Source organism: Lipotes vexillifer, unplaced genomic scaffold (assembly GCF_000442215.2).
Source record: "Lipotes vexillifer unplaced genomic scaffold, Lipotes_vexillifer_v1.1 scaffold977, whole genome shotgun sequence".
Taxonomy (NCBI): domain Eukaryota; kingdom Metazoa; phylum Chordata; class Mammalia; order Artiodactyla; family Lipotidae; genus Lipotes; species Lipotes vexillifer.
The window spans coordinates 1,871,009-1,892,029 of NW_006783088.1; the positions used below are offsets into that span (position 1 = coordinate 1,871,009).

General features: G+C 42.0%; 1 protein-coding gene across 1 annotated transcript in view; it reads right to left on the reverse strand.

Moving 5' to 3' along the window:
• Window positions 1-4,326: 4,326 nt before the first annotated feature.
• Window positions 4,327-21,021, reverse strand: part of PTPRJ (protein tyrosine phosphatase receptor type J) — a 59,486-nt gene continuing 42,791 nt past the window's right edge. Inside the window, exons 14-23 of the mRNA XM_007455824.1 lie at window positions 17,515-17,556; window positions 16,956-16,964; window positions 16,771-16,858; window positions 16,059-16,149; window positions 13,918-13,991; window positions 13,688-13,822; window positions 10,825-10,944; window positions 7,994-8,154; window positions 6,522-6,657; window positions 4,327-4,485 (exon numbers count right to left, since the gene is read on the reverse strand). Coding sequence (XP_007455886.1) covers window positions 4,327-4,485; window positions 6,522-6,657; window positions 7,994-8,154; window positions 10,825-10,944; window positions 13,688-13,822; window positions 13,918-13,991; window positions 16,059-16,149; window positions 16,771-16,858; window positions 16,956-16,964; window positions 17,515-17,556 — 1,015 coding nt within the window. The remainder of the gene's footprint in view (window positions 4,486-6,521; window positions 6,658-7,993; window positions 8,155-10,824; window positions 10,945-13,687; window positions 13,823-13,917; window positions 13,992-16,058; window positions 16,150-16,770; window positions 16,859-16,955; window positions 16,965-17,514; window positions 17,557-21,021) is intronic.

The window sequence follows — 21,021 nt, forward strand, 5'->3', positions numbered from 1 at the left end:
GCTGGTGTATAGTAGGTACTCAGTACATCACTGTTGAATGGATTAATTTGTTTCGGGCAAGAGGAATAAGAGAGATCTTAGAATCATCTCTGTCTACTTAGAGTTTGCATCAGGCATAAGGGAGCGAGATGAAAGAAAAAGTACCCAAACTGCCACAGTCTCCCAGCAATTCTGAGATTCCCCAAATCCATCAACCAGAAAACCCTCTAAAAATTCTGGAGGCTTGCCTAAGGCATATAAGCCACCCCCAAGTGGGTGTCTGTCCATCTGCAGACCCACGTCTGACCCTCTGTGAGCACAGGCAGCCACACCTTAGCTGCACACTCACTTCCCCCAGGTCTCCACTTCATCACCCTCCATGTGTGTTTTGGGCTGAATTATGTGCCCCCAAAGTTCATATGTTAAAGTCCTAACGCCCAGTGCCTCTGAATGCAACTGTTATTTGGAGACAGACTCTTTCAAGAGGTAAGTAAGGTAAAATGAGGTCATTAGAGTGCGCTGTAATCCATAGTGACTGCTGTCCTTATAAGAGATTAGGACACACAGACGGACGACCATGTGAAGACAAAGGGGGAGATGGTCGTCCACCAGCCAAGGAGAGAGGCCTCGGAGGAAACCAACCTGCTGACACCTTGATCTCAGACTTCTAACCTCCAAAACTGCGAGATGATAAATTTCTGTTGTTTAAGCCCCCCAGTCTGTTGTACTTTGTTACAGCAGCCCTAGCAAACCAAAACGATGTGGGAAAATCCCAAGGGAAACGTGTTTTTGTTAAGGATGCCCCAGCTGAAAGCAGGAAACTAAACTCGATAAGTGAAAAGATGTGGACATAAAGCAAGGAGGGGGAGAGTCAAACAGAGGCATGATGTGTTGACAATTTTTATATTTGGTATTTATGTCTTTTAAAAAAATGATTTTTCAGGCCATTTTTTTCCTTAAAAAACAAACCAAAAAAAAGCAACCAACAGCAGTACTCTGTACAAGTATAACAAACATTAGAAATATGCATCATTCCAAAATAGTTACAAGAAAATTACAGTTTTAGAGTCCACATCAACATATCCTATTCATAGGTGTCCCCAAGGGAAAAAAAGCTACAGTATGTTAAATACTCGACTGCTACACATAGTCTGAAAACTCAGAACTTGGACTTTGGAGGCAAATCAACATCAGTCACCAAGACTTGTTTATTAGCTCTGCAAGTGCAATCAAGCATTTCAAAAGAAAACCAGGCTTTTTCATCCCAGATGAAAAGCGAACATGAACCATCTGCATAGCTGGCCCCAACCCCAGGAGCCTATGACCTGGTGATGCCCAAAACCAGCGGAGTCAATTATGTCAAAATCTAATGGTTGTTACATGGCCACAGGGAACAGACCCAAATGTCACTTCCTACTGGTGCCAATCATCACGAGATTTAACTTTGCAGACAAAACGTCCTTGCTCTTGGGAGAAGATATCAATGGCCCAAATCCCCCAAACTAACTCATCCCATCCTGGATGGTTTTCTGTATGCAACTGTCAAATACTAAGCAAGGGCGATCACACCATCCCCATGATTCCACTGGACTCCTCAAAGTTTGGTTCACTGTTCACTGTTCCATTGTTCCTGGAAGGGCTGGGGGCAGGAACTCAAAAGCACTTTCTCTTTTCAGGGACCAACCCCCAGCCCGGGTGTCCTTTATATTTACACATTAATCTTCCCTTTTCACTGTGCTATAAATGCCCTCACCAATTCCCCCCCCTCCCCGACCCAACCCTTGGCCCATCGCCAGGTCTCTTCAGGATGCAAAGAAGCATCGTGACCTCCGTGTGACCTGCCCATTTGGAATCCAGGCCTCTCCACCACAAGCCTTCCTCCCAGGATTAGGAATGACGTCTGAGAGTGGCTGCTGCCCATTTCCCAAGATCATCCCAGGCGGAAGGGAGGAAGATTTCTGGGTTTTGCATTTTGACACAATATGTTTATGATTATTGTTGCTTTCATCTTTTAAAGGCATTTTTCGAGTTAAGTCCTTCCCTCCGACTTCTCCACGGCAGCAGCAGTGATGTGGGCAGGGAGTACATCTACATGGGATTTGGTACACTGGCACCCATCACCGTGGTTTCCTGACAAATTGGAGTGGGAAGGGGTGTGACCCACAGAACTGCTGCCTGAACAGGGACCCCTGAAGAAGTTATGGAACCCTCCAAGATCCGCATGCAAGGGGCAGCCTTCCAAGTGTGAAGGCTTGGAAGCAATCGCCCAAACCCAGCTTCACTCAACACCCTGGGACAGCACGCTTCCCTGATGCAGACCTTCAGAGCCAAAGAGGAGGACCCAGCCTGGCCTGGCCTGGCCAGCCCACTCCTCGAAGGGCCTGATACCGAACAAACTGCTTTCTACCAAAGAGAGCAAAGGATTCAGCAAAAAGTGCAATTTCCATTTGGGAAGTAAGGTTCTCCCAAAACACACCACCATTCCGACTTCTCCTTTATTCCTTTCAGTACCTCAAAGGGAGAGGGAGACAAAAGACGTGCAGCACCCGACCTCTGAAACGAATCAAGGGCTTTCTGTACGCGGTGGTTCCCCCTTCGTGACCCTAAGATACCCAACTGTCCAGTCAGTGATCAAAGTGCCGGTGAGTTAAGGAGCATGGCAGGGTCAGGAGACAGGATCCCACAGATCCACGGTGACCAGGGCACGCCGCTCCCGTTTTCAATAGGACACATCGTCCTATGTTTACAGCAGGATTTATGACTGTGGGAAACGGCCACAGGACTCCAGGGACTTGGTCATTCCTTCATAAGACCTTGTACACTTCATTGCCTGTTGGAGGAGAAACTCAACACATCTTCAAAATATAACCTGAGCCACAATATAAAATAAAAAGAAACAAATCCTTTCATGTTAATGCCTTGAGAATTTTACAGATTATGTACCAATAAAATAAATCCACATAGATTCTGAAATTCTCGGTGGATACACATACCTGAAAGCCAAAAACAACAACAACAAAAATCAATCTACACTTTAAAAAATCAAAGTAATTACAGCAGCAGTATAGTGAAAAGAAGTTTTAAAAATAATAATTACATCTTTGATACAAATTTGAACTTTGTACACCTCAGTTCCAAGGAATGACTGTTTTTAAGAGTTTAGTATATATATATACAGCAGATAAGGGTATGTGTCACTGCAGATACAGACTAAAGCCAGTAGACTCTACGGAAGGAGGGATTCATCTGACACTGTTTTCACACGGAAGTGTTCGCAGATTGCCACGCTTTTAAAAACACACACACATACACGGACACACAGAGACACATAAAATGCCAACCTGAGTAAAACGTTACTAAAAACCTAGAGCATCATGAATCACTAAGTCACATATTGCACCTTTAAATAATCCTTCTTACCATATACAGAAATGAGAAAAAAGATCAAATGGGGACAATAAAAGATTATTGTGTCACTGAAGGGTTCCTCTGCTTCCCCCTGACCTTCCCCCACCCCGAAATTCTCACGGTGATAATTTAGTTTCCACTCTTGCCCAACCAATGGGCAGAAAATGTGGCCATCAGAAGTGTCTTTGGGGAAAAATAGGAGGGGAAAAGGGAAGAAAGAATAGGGCACAAGACAGGGGATGGGGGAAGTTGGGGAGGATCTCCTCTAATCAAATGAGAACAGGAATGTTACTAAGAAGGCTGAACCTCTGGCACTAAACTACTGTTTAAATATTCCACATAGTCCAATTATGAGATTCAATACAAAAATAGAGATCTACTGAGTTTTACCTGTGGAAGCATAATTCAGAAAAGGCACATGTTCAAATAGAAAACCCGGGCAGGAGAGGTACCATGTAGCCCTCCCTACATGGTAATCATCCACTATTATGTATTTTCCATCAGCTAGATTCCAAGATACAGTAGGTAAAAATAGACCTCTGATACTTAAAATATATTCAACCTAACACAATCCTGGCTTTAGCATGTGAATCATATAAAATAGTCTTTTTAAAAAAGAATGTCTTGTAAAAGAAAAAAAAAAAATCATAGCTCACTTTTCCTGGTGTTCTGTAATTCTCAAGAAAAAAAAAGTGAACTCATCCCACTGACAATCAGAAACATAGTTGATTTGCTCACCACCCATCCACAGCCCCTGACAGCCCCAACTTCTCATTTGTCATGTTTCACATGTGCAGCTTCACACTCTCAAATTAGTTCTAACAAAACAGAACAAAGAATTAGGATACTAGACATATAAAAACATGTCAACATCGGGGCATTTTCCTTTGCTGTGGGTGTGACGGTCTGGTTAATTCCAGAAAGGTTTTCCTTTGGAATTTAGGCAATGTAACCATTTGTCTTTCCGAACGCAGTCACTGGTGCAAGGTTTTCGTAGATTGTCATTGCAGTTGTGTTCTGGTAGATGAGATCTACTTTCGAGTCCTTCTGGGATCTGATAATATCCAAAACACACTGATTGAGGAAAACATACTGGTCCTGTTAGAAAAAGAAAGAGAAAACAAATGAGCACAGGTCCTGAAGATGCGCACCCAAGGTTTTTTTCAAACAGATTACCGCCCTCCAACCCCACCCACCCCACAGCGAACACTCCAAGTTCACGTAGGTCAAGGGGTAATAACATAGTGGTGAAATCTGAAACCACAGACAGCAAGGTTCTCATCATTAACGGTTCTCAATGAGAGCGGCACACTCCCCGCACCTCCCCGCACCAAGGAAAAGTACCAGAATCTTGGGGAAGGGCAAAGAAAGAACATGGAGGAAATGATGCACTAAAAAGTCCAGCAGGGTTTTCTTGGCTAGGGAGGATGTGGAGAATGAATAAGCTGTGATTCTCAACAGAGGGGGTAGGTTAAAGGGGGATGATCAGGACCGAGTTGGGGGTCCCCATTCTGAAGGGGGTGTAGAGACAGGGGTAATGATTGGGGTAGACCTGAAGGTCCCCATGCTTCAGGCAAGCACATCAGAATCTGCAGGTAGCCATTAAAAAGAGGAAGACAGGCCCTGGTGGCGCAGTGGTTGAGAGTCCGCCTGCCAATGCAGGGGACACGGGTTTGTACCCCGGTCCGGGAGGATCCCACATGCCGCGGAACGGCTGGGCCCGTGAGCCATGGCCGCTGAGCCTGCGCGTCCGAAGCCTGTGCTCCGCGGCAGGAGAGGCCACGACAGTGAGAGGCTCGCGTACCGCAAAAAAAAAAAAAAGAGGAAGAAAGGGTGTATGCTGAAAGATATCCATAATGCTGTTAGAGGAGAAAAACATCACAGGGCAGCATTACCTACAAAATAAGATCCAATTTTTAAAATATGCTCTGTGTGTGTCTGTGTGTGTGTGTGTGTGTGTGTACATTTTTAAAAAAGAGGTACATAAAAAGCCTGTAAAGATACATGCAAGCTGTAAACACTAGCTACCTCTAGGGAGTGGAATTGGGGAAGAAAAAGTAAAAGAGAAAAATGTCCTCTGTATAATCCTGTACTGTTAAATTTTTTTGATATGAACAAATTTATATTATTTTCAAAATATTTTAAAAAGGGATGAGAACATTTGTAAGCAGGTATAAGATTTCTGTGTTTCTCAAAAGCGGATAAAAGACTGACAACTACGACTCTATATATTAATTACAGCAGAAAATAGAAGATCTCTGTCCCCACCAACGCAGGAGGTGACTTCCACTCTTCCCACCACAGCCATGCTGCACCACCCCAAAGCACACAATGCACCCAGGCCTCCAGAACATTCCCTGCTGGACTCAGAAACACAGCACATACTCATAGAGTTCTGAATTGGTTCAGGGTGATGGCCTGATACAAGATTAATATTCTGCTCTATCCTGGCCAGGGAGCATTCATCCCGACAGCTTTGAGGAAGGTTATTTCCCAATACACGTGTTGAGAACATGCCTTGAACACATAGTTTATCAGGAACATTTCAGGGAAAGCCAAACCCAACAATTTTACAAAAGTGACACTGTAGATATTAAGCATGCATTTTCCCAATTGGTCACCATCCTCCCGCAGCCATGATGATTGATGTTTTTAACATTTACAAGGCAGGGTGAGGATATATTGCTGTGTTAAAGCTTAAAGCAGCATTATCCTATTTCGTATCATTAATATTTGATAAGTCCATTTCATTAGCTTATTTTAAGAATGGTCAGAACTTCTTAGAAACCAAGAGTTGAAAAGACCAGTTTTATGAGTTTAAAACCCGGAAGCCAAAGTTCAGAGACTTGCTAAGATTATTTGGTGAGTCAGTGGCAGCAAGTTGAGGAATCCTGATACTGTCTCGGTTTGTAGCTCCACTGCTGCTCCAATGCAGGACAACTATGCCGCTGCATCAGGTATCGTGGGGTAGTTCAATCCCACATCACTTTAAGGTCTTGAAAGAAATCCACCTCACAGCCAAGAGCCAGAAAGATCTGGAAGGGTGGAATATTTTAACACAAGTGTGTGACATGATGCCATCTTTTAAACACAGACAGGAAGGGGGGATCGTCAGACACAGACATTGGGCTCACCTCTGTTTGCACCATTAAAGGCCTGTGCATTCGAAGGTCGTACACAATCCCGTACACATCCACAGTGTTCTCGTCCTCTATCTGATAGATAAGACGATCGATGGCGATGAAAGTGCCCGTCCTTCCCACCCCAGCACTGAAAAGAAGGGCAAATGAGCACATGTCAGCATGGGTTGCCTCTACTGTAAAACTCCCATTTCCCCACTTATACATATATCTTGCTCTCCTCTGCTATCAGGCTTTGAGGGGCAAGCCCAGGACCATTACCAATTGGTTCAATTGAAACCTTTCAAGTCAGACTGTGCTAGCTTAGAACTGGGGCCCAAGTCCTAAAGTTACTTTCACATCAAATGCCACAAGTAAAACACCTTGCTAGAGCGTCTTGAATCTCAGTCCCATTGAAGTCGCCACTGTATCTAGGATGGCGAGTTTCATCAATTTACTCCCCAGAGGGCAACAAAGCCCCTCCCTTCTTCTGTCCTAAAATCAATTCCTTCAGCTTCAAAGCTAATTTCCTATTGTTCTGGGGGAGAGGGTGGCAAACTTTTCCTGTTAAGGGCCAGAGAGTAAATATCTTCAGCTTCTCAGACTTTGCAAATCAACTCTTTCTGCCACTACAGCATAAAAGTAACTATAGACAATATGTAACCAAATGGACATGGCTGTGTTCCAATAACACTGTATTTACAAAAACAGACAGCCAAAGAGACTGTGGTGATGGTTTCACAGGGGTATACTCATCTCCAAACTCATCATTGTTGTATTCATTACGTTGTATTCATTAGTTTACATGCAGTTTTTACATGTGGAAAAAATATTTTTAAATAAATAAAATGAACTAGAGTTATGTGTTTCAACATTGTTAAATAGCAAACCAAAATGCTAAACAAAACAGGTTTCAGAATGATGCATACATTATAAAATCTGGTAAAAGTTTAAACTATATAAAACCATAGAGTTGCGTACATATGTAATAAAATATAAAAGCACAGAAGGGAATGATACAGATCAACTTTAGGACCACATTCACCTATGTAAGGCGGCGAATGGGATAGGAGACTAGTAAGCAGAGACTTTAATTATATCTGTAATGTATTATTAACAAAAAGAAACATATATGGCATCATGTTGTGCCTGATTAAATTGTTATTATTCTCCATACTTTTGTAAGGTTGAAATATTTCAAAACAAAATATTACAAATAAGAAAGAAACTTAAATATATTATGATTTTGTTTTAAATACAGGCAGGTGACCAGATCTGACCCACAGGCTATAGTTTGCCAACCCCCGTTCTAAAGTCAAAGGCTTAGGGAATAAGCCCTAATTCCTTATTGGTCCCTTATCCAAACCTTTCTTGAATTTGTAAATACCTATTGCATTCCCTCTTAGGGGTTTTTTTTTTTTTCCCCAAAGTGTCCATATTTATAAGTACGTTTGAAATCTGTCACACATGGACAGCCATCTGCATACCTGCAGTGCACCAGAATCGGTGACTCAGGAGGACTCTGCTTCATGTAGTCACGAACAAGGTACCGGAAGTTGATGAGCAGGTCAGTGGTGTCGGGAACGCCATGGTCAGGCCAGGAGGTAAAATGGAACTGACGCAGAGTGTGACTCTCACTTGTCTGGATCTAAAAGCCAAGAAAAGTTGTAAGATCCAGAGAGAAAGGCAAGCTAGATCAAGCAGTACCTGAAGACTGAACTGCACGGCTCAGCTGAAAGGCAGCTCAGCAGAAGTGGTTATGACCACAAATTAGAATGGTACCTTGGTACAACAGCTGATAAAGTGCTTGCAGGGACTTCGAGGTACTCACCAAATCCTCATAACATGCCAAGCAGGAGGGTTTATTATCCCCCTTCAAAGAAGGAGGAGGAAGGTTCCAAGAAGTGAAACAACTTCTCTAAACACTCAGCTCAGAGGCAGAAGTCTCTCATCCTTCGATTTTGAGTTCAGAATCTTCCCCTTCCAATCCAGCCTCCTGCCAATAATGTGCTCACATTCTTACACCTACACCTCCTTAGAGATTCACAAACCCCACCCCTTGAGCCCACCTGGAAATGTCACTGACCAAAATACAACTATACAAATACAACTCTGATAGTCAGTGCCTTCGGGGCAAGAACTTCCTCATAATTCACGTCTTACAAAGAATTTAATAAAGTGATAGGCAACTGGCAAGCACCAAGTAAATATTTAGAACTGTAGGGGTTTGAGAAAGGGCATCTATTTCGACTTCAGATAGACAATAGAAAGTGAAGCTTATTATAACAGAGTTAGTTATTATGCAGACTGGTTTCCTACATGGACCAAAGCACATACCTTTAATTATCAGAACTCCACCCAGGATGGGCCATTCCCATTCCTGATTCAACTGTACTCATTATGCCTACACCTGGGCACTGGCCTCACCTGTGTGTACCTACATCTGGACTGCTGTCATTTCCATCTTCTTTATGACAGCTACCCTTTGAAGCTTTTTTTTTTGTTAATGTATATACATTATAAAAACAGTACATTCACATTATTCAAAATGTGGAAGACAGTAAGAAAAAAGGGCAGTGAGGGAAGAGGGTACTGTGATGTCCCGTCACACAGGAATATAACATTCACAGATTTAATTATAAGTACTCATCCAAAGAAAGAAACCAGCCATGAGAGAAAAGAGGGGAGAATGAGAGAGCTGAGGGGAAGGTCAGATTTTCAGTATTATCTCCACAGAAGAGCAAAGAGGCTCAGGTTAGAGGTGGCAGGCAAAGGACACTTTCAGCCCTATCAGTTATGTTCCCACTTTTTAAAGGGGAAATATATTCATGCATTTTGTACAATTAAAAATAATATTTTATTAAATGCCATGTGGCATCCTAGATTGGATCCTGAACTGGAAAGGGCTTTAGTGGAAAACTATGAAATTAGAATAAAGTCTGGAGTTTAGTTAATAAAAATAATAATAATAGTAAATTTTTTAATGATGTGGACAATTCTACCCACAATTCCCCTCCACAAGGGCAAACTCCAAGCAGTGAAAGCAACCAAGGATAAGCCAGTCTGTTTAAAATGGGTGAAATCTATAGAAATAAGTATGACATTTTAAGGGATTCTCAGCTATGGTGAACTGCATCATTTATGTGACCCACTCAATACATGATTAACTGCTGTGATGGCATCTCCAGGAGAGGAATTGAAATAAGTATTAATGGAGGCCAGAGCCTTTGAGACACAGCAATTAGCAAAGAGTTAATATACTACAACCATGTAGCATGAAATGACTTATGAAATCTGCAAGGATAATTCTCATAACCTGGAAACCAGCCCACCAGCCCCTCATAAATGCAACTCCACAAAATCTACGTCCAGGTTTTTCTTTTATGCACTATTCATAATGTGCATAAAATTTTGTCTCCTAGTATATTTCCCTTAATTACACTCTAACTTCTCCTCATGGTAATTATGCAGTCTCCATAGCCATCATTTCTAATAGCTGAATGATGATACAGTGACTAGATAACCTATAGTTTCATTATCTATACTCCGAAAGCTAGATATTTGCATGGTTTCCAAATTTTCCCCCCATTATAAATAATACTCACATACATCTTTATGAATAATAAGCCTTCTCCTATACTTCAGATTATTTCTTTAGGGCAGATTCTCAAACTTGGAACCACCAGATCAAAGGGGGATGGATATTTTTATGCCTTTGATATAAACTGCAGAGGGTTATATTGATTTATGCAGCCATCAAAAGATATCAATGTTGCTCATGACACTGATTCTATTTTTAAACATCCTTAAAAAAATTAAAAGGACACATAAACTGACTTCCTAGAATGCCTACACCATTTAACTGCATTTGTTTTCATAACATTTTGGGGGAAGGGAGGCCATGTGTATATGTCCTGGAATCCTATTATTGTAACTGTCATTATAAACTATTCCAACAGCAAATAGCCACTCCTGATGTCATATTTCCAACCAAATAATCCAAAACGGCCTGGATTTGTAACAAAAATTCTATGAGCAGGTCACGTGGAAGTGGAAGGAAAGGAGTACAGATACTGAGCCATGCTCTCAAGATTCACTTTATTTAAGAACAACTTAGGAAATTCTCTTTAAGAAAGCAAAGCCAAAGGGTTGCCTTAGAGTATATGCAGATATGGATTGTTTTATTCTGTAAAGAAAAAAGCAAAAACATAATTCTGATGCATAAAAAAACTGGTTAATACCAACCTAAAAAGTATCAACCCAAGATTTATATATGTTAATGTTACATGAGACTTATCCTTCTTGACCTCTTACTTACATTTTTCACTGTGAAGTCTCTGATGGTCCATTCTGGTAGAACAATTTCTGACGTCATTGCCACCGTTATGTCCCCATAGTCCTGAGCCTGCTTGGAGGGCCAGTACTCCTCACATTTGGTCTAGAATAAAATGTGTTTTTATACAAAGACTCAGATCAAACCATCTACCATCATGAAAGCCTCACAAGGAGACCAGATATTGAAAACTAGCACCGCCCGGGGTCTGAATCCATCCCTTAGGTGGGTTCTGTCTGACACTTGGAATTTTTTTTTTTTTAATTTACGATTCCTGCCAACTCTTTTAAATTTGGGAGTTTTCTCATAAAAATCCAGATTTCTGGCTTCTCTTGAAAAATCAGAAGATCTAGCCAACACTGAGCCCCCATTTCTGCACAAAAACTGACTCAGAGCTAAGCAGCAGCTGTTCCTTCACAGGGGACACCATGCCCACCCAGCTCCCCCAGGCCTCCAGCAGCCATTCCACTAACTGCTCCCTGAACTAAACTTCTCTGACTGACCTATAACCCTAAGCAGCAGAAGAAATGAGAACTTTTCCCAATACTTTTAGATACACACTAATTGCAATACAAATATGGACACCGATAAAGAGAATCAGATTAAATCATTTGGGGGTCTTTGATTTTTATAAAGTCAATGGGCAGATGTGAACAGAAACAAAAATCAGGAAACAACTGCTCTCTGAGACTACCTGAATCCCCATTTAGTAACTGACTGAAAACACACACACACATATATACACACACTCTCTCTCTAAACTTTCCAAAGTGTGCTCTCCTGCAATGGTTTCTAACCCTGACTGATATCTGACTCACCTCGGAGGTTTGTTTTGCTTTAAAAACAGATACCTGCTTCCCACCTCCAGAGATGCTGACTCTGACCCAGGGATCTGTATTTTTTAAAAGATCCCGGCTTCTGGACCACTGCTCCAAGAAAGAACACAGGACTGGGACACACACTGACATGGAGTTTTTGCCCAGGTTGTCTCTTACCCGCTGGATTTATGTTACTACCTTGTGGGCAAGTTCTTAAACTCTAAGCTTCAGTTTCCCCATCTATAAAATAATAACACCTCACAGGGTTGCTATAGGAAAAAATAACATATATGGAGAATCTAGTGCAGAAAATACACCGGCTCTCTTCCCCCGTCACCCAGGGTCAGTAACATCCACTTCTCTCCCGCCTGATGATGAACAAGGACCCATTAAATTCATCTTCTTGTTCTTCGTTAATTTAACTATGTCGTTTTCATTTATCTAACAGATATTTAGGAGAATGTTCCATGTGTGAGGCCCTGGGCTCAACAGCACCATAAAGTTTATTTGCATTCATAAGCAATGGCCTTTCGTTTGCATAATGACCTGTTCTAATGCAAGAAGCGGGTGCAGAGCCCAACCTTCTGTGTCACAAATAATATGAAGAAGGGAACCACCTCTTAACTGTTCTTTGTTACCTTTCCTTCCTCCAACCCCAGCCCCTAGCACAGGACCTGACACGTACTTGGGGCTGGATAAACATCTGCTAAATTAAAGTGAAAGAACAGAACATTAAAAGAAATGATGCCCAGGGACTTCCCTGGTGGCGCAGTGGTTAAGAATCCATCTGCCAATGCAGGGGACACGGGTTCGAGCCCTGGTCCAGGAAGATCTCACATGCCGCGGAGCAACTATGCCCGTGCGGCACAACTATTGAGCCTGGGCTCTAGAGCCCGCTCGCCAAGCTAGAGAAAGCCTGCGTGCAGCAACGAAGACCCAACACAGCCAAAAATTAAATAAATAAATAAATAAAAGCTCTACTATTAAAAAAAGAAAAACAAAAAGAAATGATGCCTGACAGGTTGGCACTATCTCCGGGATAGTGCTACTCAAAGCATGCACCCTGGAGCGGCAGCAGCGGGAATTGTCAGAAACGCAACTCGGAGGTCCACCACAAACCCTCTGAATTAGAAACTCTGGAGGGGGAACCACCCTGCAGGTGACTCTGATGCACGTTAAAGTTTCAGAACCACTGGCTTAGGGACTTGACTCCTTGGGACTTCCCTGGTGGTCCAGCGGTTAAGATTCTGCCCTTCCAATGCAGGGGGGGCACGGGTTCGATCCCTGGTTGGGGAACTAGCATGGCCCAAAAAGAAAAGGGACTTGACTCCTGTCCTATTCTTTAAGTAACAAACCTACATGAAAAAAATCAGAAAGCACATTAGGTCCTATTCCTCAGGCACAGACTTTCTGAATTTAGCCCATGTTTTTCAATTCTCCTTGTTCCACTTATGGAAAGATGGGATTTTATTACTAGAAGAAATCTTATCTTTGATGGAAGTGTCTGGGAGGATTCCAGGCCATCAGAAGGGAGAGGGAACTGCTGAGACTTCTCTGGGGATACATCAGAAATTTTGCATAAAGAAAGGGTTGCAATGCTATAGACTAAGTTTGAAAATCACTGAGTTGGTCAAATTGGTCATCTCACAGGTGCAGCTGGTTGCTCGGAGGCAGGTCGGGCTTGCACTCATCCACAGAGCTGACGAAGAAGGGAGCTGCACATGACTTCTTCAGCCTCACTAACCCAACCCCTGCTGTTCATTAATGCCAGCAGCAGTGACTTAATGAATAGAGAACATTGCTCTCTGTCCACAAAGGAAGGTAATGATAACATAGAATTTTTTAACGTTTTTCTAAAATTTTTCTCTTAGAGGAGAAAAAGTCAGAAAACACACTTCTAAGAACAGAGGTGCTAATATTTGGGGGAGTGTTTTTTTAAAAAAAGACAAATCATTTTTAAGATACCCTCCCACCACAGTAAATATGAATGAACGAATTGAACTGAACAATAATAAAAATAAGATACTTACCCTTCCCTGCTCAACACATTTGGTCAACATGACAATGGCATAGACATTCTTCTCCCAAACCATACGCCAAAAATCTTTCAAAGTGTTGGGTAAAGGTCCTTGTGTGGCAATAAAATCTTTCTTGGAATGGTAGCCCTAAAAATGGAAAGCAGCACATATTCAACCTCAAAGAGACAGCAGGAGGACCTCCTCCTAACCAGCCAGCACAATGAGCCCCACTCTCCACTTACAGGCATGTAGTTGGCATTGATGTAGTCGTCAGTTGAATGGGCATGGACTGAAAGTTTGACACGGGAAATATCGTCTGTGACATTCAAAGAAAAAAGTTCCATGTTAGAATAGAAGCAAAGGTGTGAGGTGAGTTGAATACAAGAGAAAAAAGTACAAAATGGCAACACAGGGGCTCCATCACACCTTGAAGCTGCATGGCTTGGCGTTTTACATCCACGACCTTATTTCATTCCCACAGTCACCAGATGTGACTATGGCACAGAGAAGTCACATGATCACCTGAGCAGAGCTAGTCAGTGGCAGGGCCACAGTTAGAACCCGGGCAGCCTGGCAACAGTTTCTAAGGTCTTAACCACTCCAGACCGCCTTCTCAGGCGAAACCAACTATTACCATCCTTGGGTGAGTGCCATGACCCAGGAAAGGCCCTCAGCAATGTTATTTATTCCTTATAACCACACTACAAACTTCTGTGCCCATTTTAAAGAGGATGAAACTGAGGGTCAGAGAGATTAAGTGATTTTTCCAAGCACTTTCATCTGGTGAATGGCAGTCAGAATTCAAATCCAGTGCCCTTTTCACTATAGCAGGGTAGATACTCAGTTAAGACTTTCACACTTTCTCTATTCTCATAAAAAAAAGTTGTTATAAAAAGACAGTCCCAAATGCAAGAATAAACTGAATGTATAAGACTACTGTAAGTGGTATATGTGGAATCTAAGATATGACACAAATGAACTTATTTACAAAACAGAAACAGACTCACAGGCATAGAAAACAAACATATAGTTATCAAAGGGGAAAGGGAGTGGGGGGATAAATTAGGAGTTTGGGATTAGCAGATTTAAACTACTATATATAAAATAGATAAACAACATGGTTCTGTATAACACAGTTATACTGAACTATATTCAATATCCTATAATAAACCATAATGGAAAAGAATATGAAAAAAATGTGTATATATATAATATATATATATATAAAATGGAATCACTTTGCTGTACAGCAGAAATTAACAGAACATTGTAAATCAACTACACTTCAATTTTTTAAAAAAGACTACTATAAGTGGAAGGATGTAAAGCATAAAATTCTCATGTTTCCTATATACTGTCATCTCAAAATACACACAAAATTGTCCAACTCCAGAAATGAAATAATATCCTTAAAATCTCAACTATCAGCCTGAGCTATAAGCAGCAGCTCCTATGTTTCCCTGCCTTTGACTATCCCTATCTCACCCTCCCCTGAACAAAATAACAACAATTCTAAACCCAGTTACCAACATGAGTTTCAGCCTAAAATCTTCCCAATAAAAACAACAGCCAAACTCTGGATCTGAAAATCTCCACAGACATCCACAAGAACAGGCCAATAAACCTGAGTTAACCCTCAAAGCACAGAGCTGAGGCAGATCCTGACAGCCTAGTTTTAAAAGTGTTTCTCTCAGCACACGCATGAGTCAATGTCTGCTGTCAATATAAGTGCTGGAGGGGCGGCGAGGAATGAAGAGAACGAAGGGAGGAGCTAGAAAATCCTGAATCTAAACAGAAGTTAACATTTCAGGCCAGGAAAGAAAAACACAACTTCAAGTAAAACAGATAATTAAAAAAAAAAAAAAAAAAAAAGACAGGAATGAACCCAAATGTAATTCATATTTAGCCGTGGAATGTACACAGCCAACCAGAGACGTGTCTGGACAAACAGAAAGCATTACTCCCTGCCTGCCCTCGCCCTGCTCCCTTTCATTCCAGAACTATACTAACTGAAATAAAAGAGCTGTGGGAATAAAGGGGTTCAAAGCACAGACTCTGGCCTTTTCCCTGAATGAAACTGACAGACTCGGTCCAAGTCTGGTCCCACCATGACTATCTGTGTGACTCTGGACAAATCACCTAGCCACTCTGTGCCTCATTTTCCTCATCTGCTAAGTGACTATTCTACTACCTATTTCATAAGGCTATTGTGAGGACTGAATTCAATGGCATATGCCTAAACACCGTGCTCAGCACACAGAAGGTGACTAAGGAATGGCTACGGAAGTGGTTAGTTCGTGTCTGGATTCTTCTCCCCTCTACTGTTAGAGATGTGATGCCACTGATGGAAAAAAGAGAAAGTAATGTGGAAAAAACAACTTACAAGGTAGAACATTATTATAGCGATTTTTTCCTCTATTCTCAGCCAGTTCAGCTGCGTACTTAGGTAGACTAATTCCAACAAGCTTCAGATCCTAAAAACAGAACATATGAGTTGTTCATTTATTCAATGTTCAAATGTTAGTTATACTACTCAGAGAGTATGACAGAACATATGATTTGTTCATTTATTCAGTGTTCAAATGTTAGTTATACTGCTCAGAGAGTATGACAGAACAAAGTGGGAATGCAGAGATGTTATGGGTAACATTGCGCCCCTAAAATAGATATGCAGAAGTTCTAACCCCTGGTACCTGTGAATGAAATCTGAGTTGAAAATACAGCTTTTGCAGATGTACTCAAGATAAGATGAGGTCATACTGCAGTAGGGCAGGGCCCTTAATGCAATATCACTGGTGTCTTTATAAGAGAAGAAAAGACACTGAGATACGGACACACAAGGGAGACATGTGAAGATGGAGGTTATAAGGCCACAAGTCAAGAATGCTTGGCGCTTCCAGAAGCTGGATGAAGCAAGGAGGGATCCTCCCCAAGAGGTTTCAGAGGGGCCCCCGGGGGACATGCAAGAGCTTCTCTCTCCCCTCAAAGAGGGCTGCCTCTCACCCAAAGCTTCACCATAAAACGGAAACAGGCAGTTTTCCAACTTTCAGGAAAAACGTAGAGCAATTAAAAACACAACATTTATAGCCACATACTTCATATTCTTCTGCAAATCCACAGTTGGAGTCAGCTTGCTGTTTCTTAAAGTAGGCCTCAAAATTCTCCACTTTGATTAACTTGGATCTAGGAAAACAAAACGGGATTTTTTGCGTTCAACCAAGTTCACACTCAAAATAGAAAAATACAAGTTATTTTTTTTTAAAGTGGAGAGTTTACTCACTTTTTAGGTCTTCATCATAGAAAAGGAAAGAAAAAAAATAAGCAGTTAGAAAAAAATGACTCAACCATGACTTTGGAGATGATAGTAAACATCTTCCCAAAGAAAACCTGTAGTACAATAGGCGGGCGGGAGGGCGGTGGCAGGTGGTGGCACTATAATGTTATTTACAAAACAATGAAATATGAATCAGGAAATCTGACTTCTAGACCCTGTTATATAACTGATTGGTTTTGTGACTTTGAGCAAGTTCTCTCCTCCTAGATCTTCATAACCTTTTTTGAATCACAAAATATGTATTTGTTGGTAGACTATATGGCAAAAGTATGGTTCCCCTTGCCACTGTACGACACGCCAAGGAAGCTAATAGCTTCAGGAGACTAGGAAACGTAGGCTCCTTGCAGAATAACAAGGCTAATAAGGACTTGTGGATGGTTAGGTCCAAACCTGTCAATCGGGAAAAATGGCAGCAGTTTCCATCAAAAAAAAAAAAAAACTCAAAATAGGCACTGAACAGATTGAGGGATTAAATGTATTAAGGTACACAACTCTAGAGACTTACTTAATTTGAGAAAAGGACACGTCATTGTTCTTGGCATCTTTCCTGTTTTGAAAGAAAAAGAAAGACCCATTAGATCAAAACAGCTTAATTCTGTGCTTTGTCCCCTTTGTGTACCTACAAAATGCCTTTTCGCTGAGCATTAGTTCATACACAGCATTACTTCCTGCTCACAAATATTAGGCTTAACGGTCTAAGCAGCAAATGCTGAGTATAAGCCTGTGAAGTTACTCTCTTTTATACCATCTAAAAGTATTGAAGGGCTTCCCTGGTGGCGCAGTGGTTGAGAGTCCGCCCGCTGATGCAGGGGACACAGGTTCGTGCCCCGGTCCGGGAAGATCCCACATGCCGCGGAGCGGCTGGGCCCGTGAGCCATGGCCGCTGAGCCTGCGCGTCCGGAGCCTGTGCTCCGCAACGGGAGAGGCCACAACAGTGAGAGGCCCGCGTACCGCAAACAAACAAACAAAAAAATATAAATAAAGTATTGAAGAATCTTGCTCAAGCAATGTGTAGGAATTTCTCTGGGTAAATACATACCAGCAGCACCACCCTAGCGTAAAGCCACACTCGTTCTTTAGTGCTCTGGTTTTTGTTTTCTTCGTTTGTTATTCGTTTGGCTTTGGTTTTGGTTTTGGCTTTGAGAAAGCCTTTCTGAGAAAGTTAATGTAATAAACCAGAAAATACACCCAGTGTCGGCAAGGTGGTCGGGCACCTGGCACTCTCCTGTACTGCTGGCTAAACCCCATGCTGGCGTTAAAAGAAGAAAACTTTCTGGAAGGCAATTTCGCAGCACGTATCAAAATTGATAACATGCATACCCACTGACCCAGCAATTTCCCAGCTTGGAATTTAGCCTAAGGGGGTAATCATGAATGTGCCCAGATTTACACACAAGGATAAGCAACTGTGGCAAATAAACAAATAAACAAAATACCTGAAAACATCAGGAATTTGGTTGAGTAATTTCTAGACAGCTGAATACTCAACAGCCACTTAAAATGAGGAAGGTCTGAAGCCATCCACAACGTCTTGTGAACAAAGCAGGCCAGAAAATGATATGTATAATATGATTCTGTTTGTGAGGATGTGTGTGCGTATTTGTCTAAGTTTTGTAATCACATCGATGTTAAGAGTAGTTTTGTATGGGTGTGACTATGGATTATTTCTTTTCTTTGCCCTTCTTTTCTGTTTACTTCTTGCCGTAAATACGTAAAACTTTTTTTTTAAATAAGAAACAATAAAGCTGTTTTTGACCCCTCCCTCGAAAAAAAAAATCAGAATCTAATGCAAAAAGATGTAATACGGGCACTGCCTGTCAACCCACGAGAGCAAGGTGGTGGCAGAAGACCAGGCGTAGGATGCATTAGAAACCCTGGGCTAGGATGAAATCCCCTGGCTGGCAGCACCCGATAACAGTGAATAAATCCCAGCTGATAAACAGGCTTCACACCCTGCATGGTCAGGCAGGAGGGTGTATAAATAAAGTATTGAAGAATCTTGCTCAAGCAATGTGTAGGAATTTCTCTGGGTAAATACATACCAGCAGCACCACCCTAGCGTAAAGCCACACTCGTTCTTTAGTGCTCTGGTTTTTGTTTTCTTCGTTTGTTATTCGTTTGGCTTTGGTTTTGGTTTTGGCTTTGAGAAAGCCTTTCTGAGAAAGTTAATGTAATAAACCAGAAAATACACCCAGTGTCGGCAAGGTGGTCGGGCACCTGGCACTCTCCTGTACTGCTGGCTAAACCCCATGCTGGCGTTAAAAGAAGAAAACTTTCTGGAAGGCAATTTCGCAGCACGTATCAAAATTGATAACATGCATACCCACTGACCCAGCAATTTCCCAGCTTGGAATTTAGCCTAAGGGGGTAATCATGAATGTGCCCAGATTTACACACAAGGATAAGCAACTGTGGCAAATAAACAAATAAACAAAATACCTGAAAACATCAGGAATTTGGTTGAGTAATTTCTAGACAGCTGAATACTCAACAGCCACTTAAAATGAGGAAGGTCTGAAGCCATCCACAACGTCTTGTGAACAAAGCAGGCCAGAAAATGATATGTATAATATGATTCTGTTTGTGAGGATGTGTGTGCGTATTTGTCTAAGTTTTGTAATCACATCGATGTTAAGAGTAGTTTTGTATGGGTGTGACTATGGATTATTTCTTTTCTTTGCCCTTCTTTTCTGTTTACTTCTTGCCGTAAATACGTAAAACTTTTTTTTTAAATAAGAAACAATAAAGCTGTTTTTGACCCCTCCCTCGAAAAAAAAAATCAGAATCTAATGCAAAAAGATGTAATACGGGCACTGCCTGTCAACCCACGAGAGCAAGGTGGTGGCAGAAGACCAGGCGTAGGATGCATTAGAAACCCTGGGCTAGGATGAAATCCCCTGGCTGGCAGCACCCGATAACAGTGAATAAATCCCAGCTGATAAACAGGCTTCACACCCTGCATGGTCAGGCAGGAGGGTGTGCAATGAAAAGCAAAGACCAGGTTCAAGTCCATTTCCACACTTCCTACACTCAGCTTCTGCATCCTTGCAATGGGGCTTAGGACACCTGCCTCATAGAGCCTCATGCACGAGAGAATTCATGAAAAGCACAAGTCCAGGCACACAGTAAGTGCTCAAGACAGAGTTGCTATTTTTACTATTTAACTACCCCAAAGAGTAACTGTACAGATAAAATAATAATAGCATAAGAGGTATAAGATACTGTCAAATCACTTTTTTTAATTTAATGCTCCTAGGCGACACGAGTTAGGCACTGTTATCATCCCCGTATCATAGATTATCCAAGACATTAAAGCCAAGCTCCCTAACCGCCAGTCACAGACAGAGCGTGTGTTCAAACTTAGCTGACTCTAAAACGCCATCTCTTAACACTCTGGTTTGTGAACTAGAATGCCTGTTTGAAAGCAGCCCCTTCTGTTGCAGTGTTTACCATGACCTAATGCTTTAAAACCCGCCAGCTCACAGGGACTTCCCTGGTGGTCCAGTGGTTAAGACTCTGAGCTCTCAATGCAGGGGACCTGGGTTCAACCCCCGGTCAGGAAACTAGATCCCACATGCATGCCGCAACTAAGGTGCCCTGAAGCTGCAACTAAGGAGCCTGCCTGCCACAACTAAGACCCGGTGCAACCAAATAAATAAATATATTTAAAAAATAATAATGCTTTAAAAAAAATTTTTTTAATAAATAAATAAATAAAAGAAAACCCTCCAGCTCAGAGACTGAGATGAAATAAGACTGGCCAGACAGTGAAGACTCTGGATGATGGGGACCTGGGGGCTCACTATACTATCCCTTCCATTTGTGTGACTGTCTGGTTACCCACAACACAAAGCTCCCTTTAAAAGTAGGATATTATTGGGCTTCCCTGGTGGCTCAGTGGTTGAGAGTCAGCCTGCCAATGCAGGGGACACGGGTTCGTGCCCCGGTCCGGGAAGATCCCACATGCCGCGGAGCGGCTGGGCCCGTGAGCCATGGCCGCTGAGCCCGCGCG